Source organism: Cucurbita pepo, chromosome LG15 (assembly GCF_002806865.2).
Source record: "Cucurbita pepo subsp. pepo cultivar mu-cu-16 chromosome LG15, ASM280686v2, whole genome shotgun sequence".
NCBI classification, from domain to species: Eukaryota; Viridiplantae; Streptophyta; class Magnoliopsida; order Cucurbitales; family Cucurbitaceae; genus Cucurbita; species Cucurbita pepo.
The window spans coordinates 90,154-105,220 of record NC_036652.1 but is presented as its reverse complement, the minus strand read 5'-3'; the positions used below and the strand labels follow the sequence as shown (position 1 = coordinate 105,220).

Here is a 15,067-nt window from a genome sequence, read left to right as displayed (position 1 = left end):
GTAAATTCTAACTTGTTCACCCCTAATTTCGACTAGTTAAAGACATGTTTTTAGTTGCATGTACTCAAAAAAGTAAATAAATTTATGGTCCATTGGGTTTGGTACTGTTTGAAGGGCAGGCAGGTTGGTCTTCCTCTGTCTTTACAATGGCCAATTATTTATAACGTACTGTTCACATCTCACCTGCCATTGTTGTTACCTTTCCCAACTTATTTTTACTATTACTGTTGCTGTAAAAAATTGCGAAGCAATCCACTTCTATTAACACTCCATCAGATATATTCTCTTTAAATTAAATATTTAATAGTCATATATGTCCCGGACAAAAAAACTTGTTCATTTTTTGGGGTCTCGAATGAAAATAGAAAAGAGGTTAAGATCTTTGGCACAAGTAGAAGCGGTTGATCCGAGTTGGGTTCTTTTTCTACCTCGAACATACTGAGCCAAATCTTGTTTTATTTAGATCGAGACAATCAATTGCAATTTTAAAAGGGTTTAAAACATCTTTTTATTATATATACATTAAAATACAAAGTTTAGAATTAATAAAGTAAATTTGTAATGGTCCAAATTATAAATATCAAAACATAATTGAAATCTAATTTATGAATTTAATATAGTTTTTTTTTAAAAAAAAAAAAAAATGAAAACTATATTGGAAATGGGAATATGGGATAATTGACATTTGTATTTGGGCGCTGTTTTTTTGTTCTTGTTTTGGTGTTTTGTGAGCAATAATGGTGGACGCCAGACCCTCCAATAATGGTGCATCGTTAACATTTCCTGATTCATTAGGCAGTCGCCATAATTGACGAGGCGCGGGAACACCTACAAACTTCAAAAACTTGTGGGGCTCTCGAACCAATCGCCACACATCATCATCCGTTTTGCTGTCAGTTTCAAAGCAATTGGGGGATTCCAATCCAATTTTGCTCCATCAATTCTTCATTAGGGGAACCCTATTTGAGCTCCTCACGCCAATGGCTGAAGATCGATTGGGTCCCCCTGTGCCTTGATAACAATCTCTCAGCGTTGATGGATCAGCTAAGCCAAGCTGACCTAACAACGGGCGCTTTCTGCTTCCTGTTATGCAATCCATTACTTGTTTGTCTCCCTCCGCGAGGAAAAGTATTTATAAGCAAAAGAAGCTAAAACCAGAGAATCTCAGCAAAATTAATGGAAATATGGGGTCCTTGTCGACGCAGAAGGGCGCAATCTCATCTGCGAATGCATTGAATAATGCGAATTAACGCCACTGCCAGTTTCACATGTTGCTTCTGCATTCCACTCTCCCGTCGAGCTTCAAATTGTTACATCAATAAACAGAGCTTCTTCAGAGAAAACTGGCGGAGAGGTACGTTTTTGTAAAACCAACCACTCTTAATTATGTGTCCATTGCTGTTCCTTCTCATTTTTGTGGCCATTGCTCATCATCTCTGCATCGTACTCAATCATTGTCCCCCTTTCTTGAACCCTTTTTTTTTTCCCCCAGATTAATAATTTTGTCAATGGCAGTCAATATGAATGCTTTGTTGTCAGTAATTGAGATCCGCCTGTGGGTTTAGGTGAAAAGGAGACGAACATGACAGCCAACAATCGCCATATATAGCTCAGTTTTCGCTGAGATCGAGGTCAATAAGTCCCGCCAACTGTTTGATAAAATGTTTCAACCGAACCAAGTGAATTTCATGGGTTTAATATTATTAAATTAGATTAGTTTGGTATTACAACTTGCACAGTATTAACTAAGTCACAACTCACCTCCTCCTTCCCTTGCCTTTTTGGCAAAGTCTAATATTGACAGCTTTCTGTAGCCATAGGCAGGAACTTCCCAGAAGATTTAGTTACAGCCCCAACTATTTAATACCATATGTCACAAGAACAATCTAAAAGCTCTAAAGATAAAACTCAAAATCTGGCATGCCTAGGGAAATATATTATAGTTATAGTAGTAGGACTTATGAACAGTTCGAACAGAAAGTTAAGGCATGTTCATAATAGGCATCCACCATCTTGGTAGAGGACCCGGGATCAGTTCAACCATTTATTGATAATAACATGAAGCATCTCAGTCCCCACTGACATAAATGGGCCAGCAAAGATCTCTCTATCACAGCCAATTTTGTGTGAGAACCCCTAAAAAAAAAAATTCACCATAAAAGTTTGTTTGTTTGTTTGTTATTTAATATTTATTTTTACTCATAGTTTTTTAGTTGACATGACATTAATTTCTCTTCTATGAAAGACTAGGGACAGCAGCTTAATCTGAAATCAACAGGATGAGCTTTAACATGAAGTATTCTTTTTTTGTTTCTCTAGATTAATTTGACATGGTTAACAATGGTGGAGGGATTTATATAATAGAAAGATCAAAGGTTCGAATCTTTATTCCCTCCCTTACGTATTTTTAAACTAAAAAAGAAGAAAAAGAAAAAAGAAACTACATGGTATAGCTGTCTTCCAAAGTGAGTTTGCGTACTCAGTAATAATTATTGAGTAGAAGCTGGGTTTGGGTTTTACCAATTGACTGATTCCTCATCGATTTGGTGAATTTAATTTTTTTATACAAAATGGTCGGTTAGATATTGGAAAGAAGGGCAGGTGAGATTGGATTTACCTAAGTTGTTGATCTATTATTAAATGGATTTACAAACGTTCAAGATCCCTGAAACCTTGAAGTAGGAGCTTTGACCCCTCGCTGATCTAAAAAGATAAAGTGGTCATTCACTGGGCATTTTCAGTTCTTAAAACTAATTTGTTTGGGCTTCTCTTCCTGAGATAGGACAGCCAAAATCCCAATCTTTCCCCTCAGGGCCTACAACAACGTGAAAGAGACAGAGAGCCCGAAGTTTTGGGCCGCCTAATAAGAACCTGGTAATTAATTGTGAGGACAATCCTACTACTACTACAACCACCACTGCCCAGAAATGATTGGTAATGTAGCCGGTTCTATCCAATCTATCTTTCTCTAGCCTCTGCAGTTACAAGGTAAAACACTGTAAACCATTTCTATCTTGGTTTTATATTGATGAATTCATCCCTGGTTCGTGGCGAATTTTCTAAATGTTCTCAAGATGTTCTTACCCATAACCTTGGTATTTTGATTCACACCTATTCAAGTCAGTTTTATATGTGGCAATAAATGGCATGGGAAGAAAATAAAGATAGAACAGTTTAGGGTGGAAAGCAGACTCTGTAAAATTTAATTAAGCAAGGACGTTGACCCGTTGACTAGAAGTGAAAAGGTTTGCCCCTCTCTCCCCAAGTTACAAAATTGAAAAGGAAAAATTAAAAAGAAATATTAAGATAAATAAATTTTGCAAGTACCTTTTCATCGGAAACTCGTGACTTCAACTTCTTTTTCTTTCTTATTTTCCCTTTTTTCCCATTCTCATGCATTTTATGATTAGAACATTGAGGGAGAAGTTGGATATGGATTCATCAATGAAAATGGAAGAAACAAAGGTGCAATGAAGATAATGAGAAAGGAGGAAAAAAGGAGTCCTTATTTTCTAAGGAACAATCTTTGCAACATTATGATTACAACATTATCTGATAAAATAGCCTCCTTACGTTTCAATGAAACGTCAATTCATATCGCGACTGCATATCTGAATATGCTTCTTATAGGAAAAATGCTATTCTGTTGGTTAAAGAACTTTTAGTTCTGATGTAAAGCTGCATTTTTAGAAGAGCTTTGTTCAAGTTTTCCAAATAGCCTGACCTCTTGTCTGATTAGCATGGTGTTTTCATCTTGATGTCCCGTGCTGTCCAGATATATTCCTCCACTTGGTGGTTGCAGATTTAACCTTCCTATAAAAGAACTTGTTGCTGAATTTTATATAGGTTCATAGTGGGTTTCAGTACTCAGTCGCCCTCATAATGAGACAAGACATCAGAAGAATCTTAGCCTGGTTACTTGGAAACAAAATGAAGTGGGAAACAATCTTGGTCCACATTTGCTGACCTTAATCCCACAATAAACCCCCAGTCAAAATGGATACCTTTAAATATTTAATAAAGAAAATAATTGCCTTTGCCATTTTCTAAACAGGAAAATGATACGTATAATTTCAGTCTTAAGCCTTATCAAAGAGAACAAAATCAATAATCATTAAAAGTACTAATTTCGTTGAATATCTGAATGATCATTAGTGTATACACAATTGGAATTAATCATCATTATTGTCCTTGTAATTAGTGGATCAAATTAGCCTAATCACATCCATGTTTGCATCTTTCAGTCGCTTCGAACTTATTGAGGTTGTTACAACCATTATAATTGTTTCACGTGGATAGCCTCTTTAAATTAACTAGATCAATTACTATTGCGATAAGGGTAGTCTATCATAAAATAACTGAGGTTTTCAAAATGAATTATGAACGTGATGAATTATGTTTTGTTGTATCAGGATCGACAGTCTCACAAATCCTGAAAATTGAGTTTCCTAATGAGAGCCAAATAACTGATCATTCTTAAAATGATGTTTATTGAGTCGACAGAGAGCGTCCCTTTGTGAACATTAGAGCAATAATACCCATGGTTTAGAATCTTCAGCTGCAGAATGTTTATATTTTGCAGAGCTGAAATAACAGCTAACTAGTAAAGAGGACAGTTATTGGTTACCAATATTAATGTGCATTTAAGATACTATATCAAGTTGGCAAAATATTATATTTCATATTAAATTAAATATATATATATATTTTTTTTATCAAACTCACAAGTCACATGCTGAAGCAATATTAACTGTTTGAGGAAATGTTTCACTTAGCTGTTTCTCAGCAAAGGATGGTTTTCTTTCTATTAAGGCACTATGAAATATATTGTTCATTTTAGCATCTCACCTGAGGATAATCGATTGTAATTACAGCATCGGCTTTTAATTGTATTCATGATATCTGACAGTACTGTAGATTTCATCTTTGAACCATTGTAATAATCATGAAAGCCAGATTCCTGCAAAGTTGTTTTGGCCCTGATGCATAAACAGTAAAAGTATCTGTACATCTTGGAAGAAGAAAAGAGCTTCTGCTGCAATCCTGAAAATATTGAAAACAAAAACAGTTGGGAGCTAAAATGGATCTAATCCGAAAATCTTGCTTCAAGCGTCCCTTTGCTCTAAATGAAGCAGTTTGTCGTATGTTTTTCTTTTGTTTTGCCTGCAAAAAGTAAACGAATAAGATTAGAATTCATTTTTAACTTATATTACCATCCCCCTAAACATCTTGTTTGGATTCGCTGTAGTCCTGCTACCTTGCCCAGTGAATTATAACATACGACTTCTCTCCACTTGCAGGTAAAGAAGTAAAGGGTAATAATAAGAAAAGAAGAAGAAGACTCGTGTAAGGTTAATACATAGTTTGTAACATGGTTGCTTAAGCGCTGGATCATCGACTGCAGCCGGTGGATCCTTTCCAAATATCATCTCACAGCTCATGTCATCAAAATCTGCAAAGAAAGACACTTATTTTAATCATATTTTTAAATACTTCTTGCCGCCCCCATTTGCTCCCAGATTCCCCTTGCTTATTGACGTGTTTCTTGGTCTTTGACATTAATACTAGTGGTTCCCAGCTATTAGTTACATCATGGTGCATAATTAACGCCTAAGAAAAATGCCTTTGCTTGGTTGCATTTTTTACACCTGTGATGATTGATGTATATCATGACCAAGAGCGATACCTGGCTCAGTGGGAAATCCAGCTTGATGATTAATTAACGATGGGAATTCAGCTTCTAACTCTTGGATTATAACCATATTGCAAAATTAAGCTGCAGGTTAGAAATCCCACTTAGCTTGGATGGGCCTATCTGCAGTTCTTTTGTACCCAAAATGGTTCGTGCATGGGACCCTCCATTCACATTGACAACCATGATCCTTTCCACCATTTGGTGCTGGTAATGTTGCTTTAATAGTAATTTCACTTTTACTCATGGATCTACCAGTCATTGCGCTATAGCAGATTTACTTTATTTAGTGTCCTCTCATCTAAACCATATAGAGGTCTTGAAATAATTTAATTCTAATGTTCTATATGTGGATATGAAGTTTTTATAATGGCCTTTTGAGTTAACCACCATGATTTAGTTTAATGATAAAAAAGAGCCCATGAAAATAGGAAAAAACTTAGAGAGAACGAGCTCTAGCCATTGTACTCACCTGCTTAATTGTGTTTAATATCCTATGATTTTTTTTTTTTTTTTGGCAACCAAACTAAATAGAGTCAGACAATTATCTTGTAAGAATAGTAGTGGTGTGTGCAAACAAACCTGAACACTATGGATACGAGAAAAAAGAAATATGGCCTTCAGTTAGAGTTAGACAGCTTGAACTAGTGTCTAGAATTGCCTTGTGCTGCAGTCTATGTGAATTTGAAATTTTGTTTTTCTTTTGGGAAAACCGTATATGGTTGCCGCAATTGTTCGGTGGTTTTATAGCTTAGTGAGAGGAGACTTACTGGGGACCATGCTGACTGGCATTCCTAAAGAATCCTTGATGAAATCCTGACATGGAAACTTGCATAGATTAATGCACATTCCAGCACAGTTAGTTTGCTCTAGGAACCTGCAAATAAATGGGATATGTTTAGGCACAATATATATTTGCCGAGTGTTATTTTGACAACGATAATTTCAAATTTTCAATGATGTGAATGATGGACATGACTTACTGTGATTAAGTACTGAGAGTTTAGAATAAGCATAATAATTACAGACAGAAGGTTCTGTGGGCGTGGAAATTGTCTCAAGCAGGTGAGATGGGACCCCATGAACGGTTAGAGAATATTGCCTTAATTATAGAACTCTGTTGCGAGAAAGAATTACCTGCACTTGTGGATTTGAACCACATTTTTTTCTCTTTTTCCTTTGAAGTCTGATTCCTTCACCTGTAAGAATCATATGTTACTATTGTCAGTGTTGCGAATTAGTAATTGAGAAGGAGACTTGCTTCTTCCATTTGTGTGTGCGTAGGGAATGGCTCCTGCATTGTTTAGTTGTTTTGCTTAAAAATCTTTTTCAATCACTCCCTCCCCAACAAACTAGACATATCAATTGTGTTTAATCTGAGTTCTTAAGGAATGCCTAGAAAGTGAAAGGCCAAAGAGAGTAAGCATGAAGAGAAGATAGTTTCTTAAAAAATAGTTTTATCTATCTTACGTCACAAAACCTTTCTTTCATTTGTAGGGACAGGACAAGTCTAGAAGGGACTAGTGCCTCAAACACTGCAGGTTTATCAACTTGGCCATTGAAAATCATATTATTATATTGAATTTAGTGCTAAAGTTGAAGTTCTTGTGTCCACCATTAGCTGGAATCTATCTCTATTCTGACCTTGTTTGTTGAATGTTTAAATACTCTATATTCTGAATTTTTTTTTGACACCGATCCTAAGCCCTATGACAGAACCATCTCTCTTTGGAGTAGGAATTCGAACTTTTGACTTTTTGGTCGATAATATATGCTTTAACCAAATGTACATGTATACAAGCAGCCGTTAATTCCCAATTATGTCCATGGATTGATGTTAATTCCCAATTATGTCCTTGGCTAAATTTATTTACAACATCTTACCTCGCAGGGTCCAACTAACCAAGCAAAGAAGACAGTGGTGAATGCAGCAAAATATTCCCTTGCGAATTTGGATTGAGGTAGCAATGTTCTTATCTGCACTTTGTTCACCACTATATTTGTTAGGGACATACGATTGAGAGGGGTGGGGTTTTAATAGTAAAAGGCGAAATTGGAAATGGATCAAGAATAGTAAAAGTACAGTTTTAATACTTCTTTAATCGAATAATTGCTGATAATTAGAAATATAATATAAAATGTGATCATTTGCTGATACTATTTCCATATAATGACATGCCAATCAAATAACTATTATACCCCATGATTAATGGAAAGAAAAATTAGAAAAGGGTATAGTTCTAGGTAGGTTCTAACCTAGGCAATGAAACCTAGCTATATCCCCCAAAATGTGTTGAATCCTACGAATTTAAGTTGGAAAGCAGAAAATCAGAAGATTATATTATAGGGTGCAAACACAGGACACATAACCTCATGCTCTGATACCACAATCAACTTAAAAGTTTTAGCTTATAGGTTATGGTAAAAAACTTAACTATGTCAATACTTAAACAAACAAATGGGAAGAAGAAGGGAGACCAAATAAGGAAGACAAAGTATTGAAATTTGGCCTAAATGAAATTCATCAAATGATCATGCACCACTTACCTTACAAATGTTATTTAATAATGAACTTCTATTGATGTGGAAACATTTATTGCTTTTATCACCTAATATCATAGGTAAATAAATAACTTAGAGCCGCCTAGAAAAATAAAGATATGACTTTTGAAATTACTTTTAGCAATAATATTTGAGGGAGTGGTGAGAGTAAAATGATGGTAGAATTGAAATTGGTATTGGTAAAATCTTCAACGATATGTTTGGTGATAGTATTTTACATATATGCATGATATGCATTTATATCATAAATACATTGAAAGTCAAAAGAATAGTAAATGATATTGAATGAATGAAATTTACCAAAGAGAGGATTGGAGCTGGAAATGCTCTTCCAAGCGCCTGAATGATAACCTCTCTTTGTTTGATCTGATTGTAGTTTCTTGACGCCATTGTTGCCACTTCCACCAAGCTTTCATATCCACTCTTCTTGCTTCTCCAACCTGAATATACATCATAAGTAATTCTATTGTCCAAATCTTCAAAACAGAAAAGAAAAGAGATCACCTGAGGTTGCTTGTACTGCCTGAGATACATGGTGGATGGCTATTTTCTCAAACCAGTTGTCTGCATAAACAGTGTTTGGTTTTCTTGTTTCTTCTGTTGCTCCACTCTCTGCTGCTCTTGTAAGCACTGCTACACAGGCAATGCTTTTTCTTCTCATCTTCTTCGTTTTGTTGCTTCTCCTCACGTTTGTCCCACTTCCCAAAATCACTCTCCTTACCTCACCAACTCTTACTTCCATTTCTTTCTCTTGAGACTCAAGGGCGTTTTTCTTGTATTTTTAGAGGGAAGGAGGGAGGGAGGGAGATTTTAGGCTTAGAAGAAAGTTTGGTTGTATTTATAAGATAGATAAAATGAAAGATGGAGGGACTATAAACCAACCAAGGGGCTATTTAAATTAGGTGAATAGAGATGGGATATACATTAAGCTCTTGTTTAAGTTTAACTAACTCAAGGTCTTAACGATTGAATCCTCTTGTTTAACTAACACAAGGAGAATGGAATGGAGTGCGAGTCAATTATAGCCAACTTTACTTTGGCAAATTGACCATTAATTTTAATTCATTCTATCGAAAAAATGATATCTTAATCTATCGTTGATTTCTATTAAAATTTGTTAAAGTATTTACAGTTTTGCATAGGGGTTCGATAATAATGCCATTTGGAGTATTTTGAAAGTGATGGATGACCAAGTTTGAAGCTTTGTAATCTAACATTATTTATTTATCATGTTTGTTGTGATTAGAAACGATAATCATATGTAAATTTATAAATTTAGAGTCTATATTGGAATGACCGAAAATAAATAAAAATTATTTTTCTTCGGATATGTCAGAGGACAAACCATTTCTAATATTTTTCGATTATATTAATTTTTGGATTTATCCAAGACGAACATTCTTTCCTGGCTTTGGAAGATTCCGTTGTTAGTTATTTTGTAAATAATGGAATTAAGTTTATGAACATTTGTATTGAAATAATACCATTTTCAATTTTTCATTGTAAAGAACAAGAACCATTTTTTTTTTCTCTTTTTCATTGGATTTGGATATATGTTTGAGGGGGCAAGATTACAAAATTCTAATGATATGATGCAACTCCTGTTTCAGTGATATAAAGTCGACTAAGATTAGAATACTATTTGTTATACCTAAGCTCAACAAACGATCAAACTTGTCCCTAAATCTCTCTTCAACACTCCGCCTATTAGATCCTAAGTGCAAGATCCTATATCGATTGGGGAGGAGGGGAGGAGAACGAAACACCATTTATAAAGGTGTGGAAATCCTTTATAAAGGTGTAAAAATCTCTCTCTAGCATGTGTTTTGGGGGAGGAGAACGAAATACCCTTTATAAAAGTATGGAAATCTCTCTCTAGCATAGGCGTTTTAAAAACTTTGAGGGGAAGCCCAAAGAGGACAATATCTGCTAGTAGTGGGCTCGTTACAAATAGTACCAAAGCCAAATACCAGGCGATGTGCCAGCGAAGAGGTTGTTCCGAAAGGGGGTAACATGAGGCGGTGTGTCTTGAAGGGGGTGGATTTGGTGGGGACCCCACATCAATTGGACAAAGGAAGAGTGTCAATGAAGACACTGGGCCCTGAAGGGGTGGATTTGGTGGGGAACCCACATCGATTGGAGAAAGGAGCAAGTGCCAGCCGGGGTGGATTTGGTGGGGAACCCACATTGATTGGAGAAAGGAGCAAGTGCCAGCCGGGGTGGATTTGGTGGGGAACCTACATCCATTGGAGAAAGGAGCAAGTGCCAGCGAGGACACTGGGCCCTAAAAGAGGGTGGATTGTAAGATACCCCATCGATTGGAGAGGAGAACGAAACTCTTTTTAGAAGGGTGTGAAAACCTCCACTAATTTTAAAAATCTTGAGGATAAACCCAAAAAAAAAAGTCCAAATAGACAATATCAGCTAGCGGTGAGCTTAGGCCGTTAGTATTCTTTAACCTAAGTTCTAGATATTTCTCAAAAGAGGAAGGACTATAGCCAGATCCAGATTGAACAATCCAACAAACTTACAGAGAGTAAGCTAAATTAAAAACCATCCAACAAGATAACAATATTACACTGAACAAATATACTTGTCCAACCAAATAGATAAAAGAGGGTGTGGGAGAGTAACAAAGCTTCACAAAAGCAAGCAGGGAAGCTAATCCTTGGGATGCTAACTAAATGTCTTCATCTACAGTCTTAGAAGGCTAAACTACTTAGAGATATATATGAGTGAACGTCTCAATCCTTGGAGGCTTTGTTAATGAGGGACTTGTGAATATGAGGGATCACACCACCTCCAGCAATGGTTCCTTTGATCAGGGTATCAAGTTCTTCATCTCCTCTAATGGCCAGCTGAAGGTGTCTTGGAGTGATTCTCTTCACTTTCAGATCCTTGCTCGCATTTCCAGCCAACTCAAGCACTTCGGCGGTCAGATACTCCAGAATTGATGCTAGGTACACTGCAGCAGTCGCACCAACTCGCCCATTGGCAGATATTCTTGTTTTAAGATGCCTGTGAATTCGTCCCACAGGGAACTAAAACCCCACAATCGGAGAAATGGAAAGCCAAAATTAAGTGTGAACTCATGTGGACTAAACCCAGTTGTGGTTTAAAAATAAAATTACATGAGCATTTGAATTGAAAACTTTCATCCCGACCCACAAAAGATTAGCTTACACTTCCCCCCAACGCAAAGAATTAAAGGAGTATAACATTAAAAAGTACAAAGGCATTCGAATTGAGAATTTACAGCCCGACCCACAAAAAGGCTACCTTACTCTTTCAGTATCAAGTTTAAACTCGAAACTATCAACAAAAAATTATCATAGTAAAAATTGAAGGAACAACGATCACAATATTGCATATACATCAACAAAATTGTACTTTTCTTCACTTCATGTTGCATAAAAAGTAAAGGGCATTAGATTTGTGAACTTCAGCCCAACCCACAAACAACTAGCATACACTTTCCCCACTAATCAAATAATTAAAAACAAATATTTATAAGTCCCATGTTAAAATCCAAAGCTATCAACGAAACGATGTAAAAATTGAAGGAACACAGATCACAATATGCAGATACATCAACAAAATTGTACAAATCTCAACTACACGTAGCATTAATACATATTTTCAGCCCAATCCACAAAAAAACTAGCTTACACTTTCACTCTAAACATAGAATTATGTAAGATTTCAGAGTCCCATGGTAAAATTCAAAGCTGTCAACAAAAAATGCTATTACAATAAACTTCGAAGGAACGAATATCACCAAATATGCAGATATATCAACATAATAACCTTATTTAAATGAATAAAATATCAAAACGTTTTTAGTTCTAAGATTAGGAGGTAAAGAAGACACTAACGTTTCCAATTAGTTTAATTCGTCGCTTCCAAAATTAGGAGGAAAAAAATCGAGGTTAGAATTGAAAAGAGCACCTGTATACCAGCACGAGAGGATCGAGAGATCGGTTTTTTCTTGTCCTTGTCCTTATCTTTGGTCGCTGCAGGGGTCTTTGCAGCCAAAAGTCCCTTCCCGCCTTTTCCCGCCATTTTTCAACCTGCCAAATGTTTTCAAATTCAGATAAGCATCTCGAACAGAGTAAATTCGCAGTTTAGTGGGAAAAACACCACAAAAAGAGAATCAACAACCGAGAATTAACGAGCAATTGTGTACAGATCTGGATCGGGGAACAAGCGGATAAATGAAAGAAGGAAAATCAAAATCAAGACAGAAACAAAACTAGAGCAAATAAATGAGAAGGAAGAAACCTGAAGATCGCGGAAGCAATGAGAGGAGAGGAGAGGAGAGGAGAAGAGAAGAGTGAGATGGAGCGGCGATGGAAGGCAATTTAGTGTGACTGTACGATAGCCTTTGCTTTTTGAATCGCCTTCTTTCTCGTCTTGGCGCTTTATTTTAGGTGGGAATTTCAACTTCTGAAATTTTCGACCTTCATATTTGCATACAGGCCCCTTGTCTTTCTAGGTTTCTCATATATGGCCCATCATAATTACCCAAATTCCAGAATTGACCCACAATTTAACATAATTCTATTCCCTTTATTTCTACTTATCCATTTAATAATTTTTTTTATATTTTTTTTTTCAATAAATCTTAATTTTAGCTATTTAAAATTAAATTTTATCCAATTTTATTTCATAATAATAATAATAATAATAATAATAATTTTCTGCAAGTAAAAATACTATGCTAATGTATTTTCATTATTTATAAAATAAATACCAATGTGTGTATGTAACCGTCCAAACCCAACACTAGCAAATATTGTCCTCTTTAGACTGTTACAAATGGTATCAGAGCTAGGTTACCGAGTAATGTGCCAAAGAGTAGGCTAAGCCCTGAAAGGGGGTGGACACGAGACGATGTGCCAGCAAGGACGCTGGACCCTAAAAGGAGGTGGATTATGAGATCCCACATCAATGGGGAGGAGAACGAAACATTCTTTACAAGAGTGGAAACCTTTTTCTAGCAAACTCGAGAGAAAACCCAAAATGGAAAAACCCATAAAAGACAATATCGGCGAGTGTATACTTGGGGCGTGGGGGTCGTGGTCGGATGTCGAAGGCGGTTGACGGTGGCGGAATGCGCACGATGGGGCGGTGGCAAAACGTTCCCGCACGCGCGGGCGGGGCGGCTGTAGGCTTGGGCATGTTAAAGTCAGTCCTTAAAGTTGAGGAAAGAAACAAACTTTCAAATACGCTCATAATACATACACGAAGTTAAGGATATGAAGTCAATAAAAATAAAACGCTTTTGTGATTCAGAAGGTTCATTATTTTTTTTTTTTTTTTTTTTTTTTTCGCTTTTCTTTTTGAAATATATGATAAATAATGAAGTTTTTCATCATCAATTAAGACAATCTTGTCTTGTACTAAAGATCCAACAACACTTAGATTATAAATAATTACATCTTTAATTTCCAAACTATCTTTTTCTAATAAATATATTTTATTTTAAAGAAAAAATATATTATTTAAGTAATTTATTTATTTGTTTCTAAACGGAAATCCCAAAAGCTAAGGGGGTAAAAGTGATAATAAAGTATCCTCCAGGGGCTTTTATGGAAATAACCTGAATCCATACTTATTGTGTATGTGGGCCTTAAAATGGGCTTCCCAATCAAAAAGAGGCCCAGCTTATTTGGGCCCAACGTTTACACACGTGGCCCGCGATTTCATGATGGAGCCCACAATAACTATTTAATAATAATAAAAATAATAATTATGAATTTGGGTGTCATCATGTAATAATCCAATTAAAATTAGAATTTGAGTATTTGAAATTATAGCAAAGATCTTTATCATGAAACTTAATATCGAGGGAATTATTAGCTCTATTATTATTTTTCAAAAAATTATAATCATAATTATTGAAACATGTGGTATAAGAAATAAAACATTTCTTTTTCTTTTTATCAATAAATTATATTCCTATTCTTACACGGTTTGAATTTACAAATATTTGTATAAAGTAATTCATAAATTTATTGTATTTGAATTTTGTAATGCTCGAGATCCACCACAGGCAGATATTGTCTTTGCGTCTGCCAAGGGAAGGTTTCCACACCCTTATAAAGGGTGATTTGTTCTCCTCCCCAACCAATGTGGGACATCACAATCCACCCCCCTTCGGGGTCCTGCATCCTCGCTGACACTCGTTCCTTCCTCCAATCGATGTGGAACCACCACCAAATCCACCTTCGGGCCCAACGTCCTTTATGGCACACCGCCCCGTGTCTACCCTCTTCGGGAAACATCGAAAAGGCTGACACATTGTCTGGTGTCTGGCTCTGATACCATTTGTAACGCCCCAGATCCACATCCACTAGTGGTAGATATTGTCCTCTTTGGGCTTTCTCTTTCAAGCTTCCCCTTAAGTCTTTAAAACATGTGGGACGATTTAAAATTTAAAATTGTATTTAATAGATTAATTAATTTAAGAAATTAAAAAATTAATGGGACCATGAAATTGAATGGCAAGCTGTTATTTTACTTTATCCAATGTCAAAAAAAGAGAGCTAAAGTGGGGAAGGGGAAATTAAAGCGTTTTTAAAAAAGAAAAATTACAACGCAAATAGAGAGAGGTAAAAAGTAAAAAAGTGGGGATATAAAGGTAATTTGAAATTATGTATTTTATTAATTTTTTAAGGTTAAAATACAATTATGGTCTCCCCTGCTTTTAATTCCATTTAATTATTAAATTAATGAGGAAAAAGATAGCACCGAAAAACATGGCCCAAAACGCACTATCTGCTCACCTATCCATCATCATATTACCAAAAT

At 35.8% G+C, this 15,067-nt stretch overlaps 2 protein-coding genes and 1 long non-coding RNA gene across 5 annotated transcripts; 1 reads left to right on the top strand and 2 right to left on the bottom strand.

The window, feature by feature from the left end:
- The first annotated feature begins 699 nt into the window (after positions 1 to 699).
- On the top strand, positions 700 to 8,848 carry LOC111776468. Its single transcript, XR_002812252.1, has 5 exons — positions 700 to 1,354; positions 5,301 to 5,902; positions 7,190 to 7,233; positions 7,584 to 7,653; positions 8,631 to 8,848. It is a non-coding gene; the product is annotated as an uncharacterized LOC111776468 (long non-coding RNA).
- LOC111776466 (beta-carotene isomerase D27, chloroplastic-like) lies at positions 4,363 to 9,361 on the bottom strand. 3 transcript variants are annotated; one of them, XM_023655907.1, is made up of 7 exons: positions 8,759 to 9,361; positions 8,555 to 8,694; positions 7,577 to 7,669; positions 6,830 to 6,891; positions 6,463 to 6,569; positions 5,258 to 5,452; positions 4,363 to 5,163 (listed from the first exon to the last, which is right to left on the bottom strand). In XM_023655907.1, the coding sequence occupies exons 1-6, from the start codon at positions 8,994 to 8,996 to the stop codon at positions 5,271 to 5,273; spliced, it is 822 nt and encodes a 273-aa protein (XP_023511675.1). In that variant the 5' UTR covers positions 8,997 to 9,361; the 3' UTR covers positions 4,363 to 5,163; positions 5,258 to 5,270. The 3 variants fall into 3 exon arrangements, with proteins under 3 accessions (XP_023511675.1, XP_023511676.1, XP_023511673.1); XM_023655908.1 differs by having other exon boundaries at positions 5,360 to 5,452; XM_023655905.1 differs by having other exon boundaries at positions 4,363 to 5,452.
- Positions 9,362 to 10,763: 1,402 nt separating this feature from the next.
- LOC111776467 (histone H2A variant 1-like) lies at positions 10,764 to 12,682 on the bottom strand. Its single transcript, XM_023655909.1, has 3 exons — positions 12,536 to 12,682; positions 12,203 to 12,324; positions 10,764 to 11,295 (listed from the first exon to the last, which is right to left on the bottom strand). The coding sequence occupies exons 2-3, from the start codon at positions 12,314 to 12,316 to the stop codon at positions 10,999 to 11,001; spliced, it is 411 nt and encodes a 136-aa protein (XP_023511677.1). The 5' UTR covers positions 12,317 to 12,324; positions 12,536 to 12,682; the 3' UTR covers positions 10,764 to 10,998.
- Positions 12,683 to 15,067: the final 2,385 nt, after the last annotated feature.